Here is a 4,582-nt window from a genome sequence, read left to right as displayed (position 1 = left end):
GTTCCTTACTTTTCTTGAAAATAGTAGTATGACTGAAACGTTGAAACAAGAAAGTTTTACAATGATTTTTAGATACACTTCTAAAAGCTTAATATTAGCCTAACATACATTTTGAAAATATTACTTATTTTATTTCAGATTGAACCAGTAATTTCTCCAGGCTCCAACTACTGTCTTCATTATTCATAAATATTGTTTATAAACCATTCATAAAACTATTTTTATTATGCATAAAATTAGTGTTATGGAAAGTCATACTTTAACACTTCACTAAAAATCCTGAGAAATAAATTATTCTAACTTTTCGTAAGCAACAAAATGCTTACTTGGGTCATTATTTTTGTTCAACTATTGTTATATATTTTGTACGTGGAAACCACTATGGAAAATTATTGTAATGAAGTTGAAGGAAGAAAAGAAGTCATTACAGCATTAGTAACTGAGTATTTCAATGAAGAAACATGTCTAACTTTTATTTATGATCAAAGCATTGATCTAGCAATTGATAAAGCTTTAGCAGAGTGTGAATTTATTCCAGTTATTACACTAGTGACAAATTTTAATTTTTCTCAAGGAGTTTCAAATGATTATTGGCTCAAGTCATTGTATGAAACAAACTGTGATACCTTTGTGATTATCACGACTGCTGTTCATCAAGTTTCGACATTTCTGTACTATTATTTAATATTCTCTGGACGAAACAAAGACAAACGTTATGTGTTTCTAGCCCTAAAAGATGAGCACATTATGGACTTTGATGAGAGATTTTTGAGATTATCTCCTGGCGTCGTTGTCTTCATCTTGCAAACTTCTGTTAGTAAAATGTATTTTTACTCAATTGGAAATTACTTATATCCAGGATCTTTGCTACCACTTGGCATATTTAGTGACCACCAATTTATAAAGAAATCTAACATATTTTCTGACAGATTGCTGAACTTGAATGGTATATCATTGTCACTTATAATGCTTAATCTTCACCCCAGTTCCTTCGTTACTGAAAATTCATTTGATGGCACAGATGTAAGAATAATGAACGAAGTAGCTCGCAAATATAATTTTAGTTTGATACCTAAAGTTCATATTGGTAACATTGGTTATGTATTTGAAAATAAAACTGCCTCTGGCTACCTTGGAGAAGTTATAAGGGGAAATTCTCAAATTGGCATTGGTGGCTTATACATGATAGAACAAATATATAATAACTTTGCTATTACTGTGCCATATGGACAAGTTGCAGTGACATTTCTAAATGAGAAACCTAAAACAGTATCGTACGTATTGAATATATTGTTACCTTTTAAGGTATCAATGTGGGGACTTATAATAGCACTTATTGTGTTTGGAGCAACGTTACTTTATTGTCTTGCAAAGGCTAATTTCAGATTTTTCCCTTATAAACCAATGAGCTTGTATAATGATTTTATGTACTCGTTATTTATTTCTCTTGGCATTCTTGTTGGAATGTCAATCTCAAAAACTAAACATTCTTCTATTAATCACGTGTTGATTTGGTATCTTTTAACGTGTATGCTTCTGATGACTGCCTACAACTCTAATTTAATATCTTTTCTAACTATACCATACACTACATCTCCTATTGACACCTTGGAGGAATTTGTAGACTCGGGAAAGGAGTGGGGAGTCTCAGATCCAAGTTGGACTCAGTTATTCAACCCTATTGCAGATTCAAAGGTACAAACAATTAAAGACAGATATAGGATTACGAGAACCCTTGAAGAACTTAATACGCTAGCAACTGAAGGCACATTGTCTGTGTTGGTAGAGAGGCACGACTCGGGATTTTACTCGAACGCTGATTTCCTTACCACAAGTGCATTAGATAAACTTTACTTAATGAAACAAGATGTGATGAAATTCCATGTAGTTGCTCTGTTAGAGCGTGCATCACCAATCGTTGAGAAAGTAAACCAAGTTTTAATGTGGCTAAGCAATACCGGACTTACATCGCAGTGGGAGAAGGAAATTTTTCTTCTGCATTGGCCGAAGAAGTTATTCCTACCTTTTTCATATAAATTAAGGGAAGATTCGCCTAAGAAATTGTCCAAGTCATATCTCAGCGGATCATTTGTATTTCTGTTAATAGGATTAAGTATTTCATTTACCGTTTTTCTTGGGGAGTTGGGAATAAAAGCGAGAACAGGAAACACCATATAAAATATGTATTATCAAAGTAATATGGCTTTAATAATGTAATTATATAATAAAACTGGTGTTGATGTGATGAATTGGTAAATATTATTTCATGTTCTTTGTGATACACACTAACAGTTTACGAGGGATCCTGGAGCAGTACGTCAGTTTATGACTGTCATGAAAATTAAATGATCAAAGTTCAGATTTGTAGATGGTACAATTAAAGACTCCTGTTCAAACAAGTCAACAAAATAAGATAACAGAACTTATGGTGAAATCCAACGTGTGAATCATTCATCTCATATCGGTAATTCTCCTGTACTCTGTGGATTCAAAAAATTGAATAACATTGGTTTCTAAATTCCATGAAATATTTTTTGTAATAATGTGTAACGTATCATATTAAGAGTTAAAAAGTAAAAATATGTACACTGTTTATAGAGTTCGTTTGTACAAATATGAAAAATATACTACACCATTTAAAATATTAATGTTGTCAAAATTGTAATATTAATATCTTCATTTCTCTTATTTCTTTGATCTTCCAATATTTCTTGTAGGTCCTTTGTAATTAATAGTTGCATTTAATCACTAATTCTCCATTATTGTTGAAACGAATTACTGTCCTTCTAACAATGGAAAATTCCCTCGAGGTCCAGATTAAATATATTTGTAGCTGACTGAAAATTATGTACGGTAATCAAATCAACAATGAGTTACTGTTAGTCCAAAGTATGGCACTGATCCATGTTAGTTCATAACATGAGGTACTCCTGATAAATTGATAAATGGTTGATCAATGGCCTCATTCGGTATAACTCTTCGCTGAATTTGAGGTCCACAATTAAGCGGAAAAATACGTTAAGAACTCTTGGTGGTGAGTTTGTGAAAAAAAATATGGAGATTCCGGTTGCATGTGACGATTTATGTATCAATACACAATAGGCAAGATGGTCTCAAAATTAGTATGCAATAGCGAATATCGCAGACTAAAACGCAAATGTTATGTTGCACTGATCAAACCGATACGAAATAAGGCCACGGATCGATTATCTGAATGTCCAATTTACTTTTTGATTTGATTACATTTATGTGATGATATCTGTTTCTATGTATTCTTCTAGCATTGTTATCATGGATACGTTATTCAAATTTTCATTCATAAACATATTCTTCAAGATGATATTGATTGTGTAGGTGAATATATTATAATACATAAACTTTGGTCTATTTTGTCATTTCTTAAAAGCTATATTCCTTAAACGTAAGAACCTGAGACAGTTTAACAGAACTGACAGTAAATATTTTTAACTATCTGGTTCATTTGCACACCTCAATATATATATGCAGAGTTGAGTTTAAAAATAATCAACCATCACCAAATTTCTAGACAAGTGTTCAACACAAAAAAATAATAATTAAAATAAAAGCTTACTGTAGAATTTATATACTGAATTTTGCACACCAATATCAATACTATCATAAGTATATTTTATTAATCATGAGGATTCATTTGTTTAGGAACTAACTTTACGAGGTAATAATTATCAAACAAGATACTCAATTTTAGCTCTTTGACACGGCATAGCATATTCATTATGTCATGGGCAAATGCCCCTTATTATGCACTTATCAGAAGTCTGTTCTTCATTAGAACTGTTGTTTTTCGTTTTGCATTTTAAAGATTGCTTGACAGGTAAAAGATCATTATTGTTCGCTCACAAGCAAGGATGGGGTGATGACATCAAATTTAAATGTCTTTTTCTGGGATCTGTACTTGCATCTTGCAAGATTAAAAATATTCGATTGTTTCGTTGTCAAGCAAAGATCAAAGACAGGTCTTACATATACAAGGTTCAGAATGTATGATAATAGATGACAAAATGTCCCTTATCAGCTCTCTCCCCTTCAACCTCAATTTACTCATAGATTTTTTGGAAAGAAATTTCCTGAATTATCTAAAATTATCCTTTCCATATACGATACGCAAGGTACCTTCTAAAAGCTTATTTTATTCTAAAAAGAATGACCTATGAATTACGATACTCGGATAAATAGTCTTGGTGTTAAAATTCTTATTTCAGATCGCATTTTATAACTATTCTAGATTAAATTTTGGATCTTTCGACAGAATTGAGAGTTATTTTTGCCTTGTAACTATTTAAAATATTGCAATGTAACTTATTACATAAGTTACGAAAGTGGAGAAGTATATTCCAACGAAAATTGTATTCGGGTACAGCCTGGGCCGGTTAAGGGGGGATGCAAAACCTTCTGAAAGGGATTTTTCATCTCAAATATGCACCAAATATCTCAAATATTCCCTTTGTGTACGTCACATACTCACGAATCTGGTCCCATTTGAAAGAATGTTTTACTCTAAAAGGAATGATCTATTAACCATGGTGACCCGATAAATAGTACT

General features: G+C 31.8%; 1 protein-coding gene across 1 annotated transcript; it reads left to right on the top strand.

The window, feature by feature from the left end:
• The first annotated feature begins 381 nt into the window (after positions 1-381).
• Positions 382-2,178, top strand: LOC145679120 (putative glutamate receptor). The gene has a single exon (XM_081749712.1). The coding sequence runs from the start codon at positions 382-384 to the stop codon at positions 2,176-2,178; it is 1,797 nt and encodes a 598-aa protein (XP_081605838.1).
• Positions 2,179-4,582: the final 2,404 nt, after the last annotated feature.

Source organism: Thermobia domestica, chromosome 2 (assembly GCF_964235325.1).
Source record: "Thermobia domestica chromosome 2, izTheDome1.hap1.1, whole genome shotgun sequence".
Classification (NCBI taxonomy): Eukaryota; Metazoa; Arthropoda; class Insecta; order Zygentoma; family Lepismatidae; genus Thermobia; species Thermobia domestica.
Note: the sequence above shows the minus strand (reverse complement) of the source record. Positions and strands in the feature narration are given on the sequence as shown.

Bases quoted from the DNA above. Each gene is read 5' to 3' on its own strand.
- LOC145679120 (XM_081749712.1), top strand. From the start codon at position 382: ATGGAAAATTATTGTAATGAAGTTGAAGGAAGAAAAGAAGTCATTACA.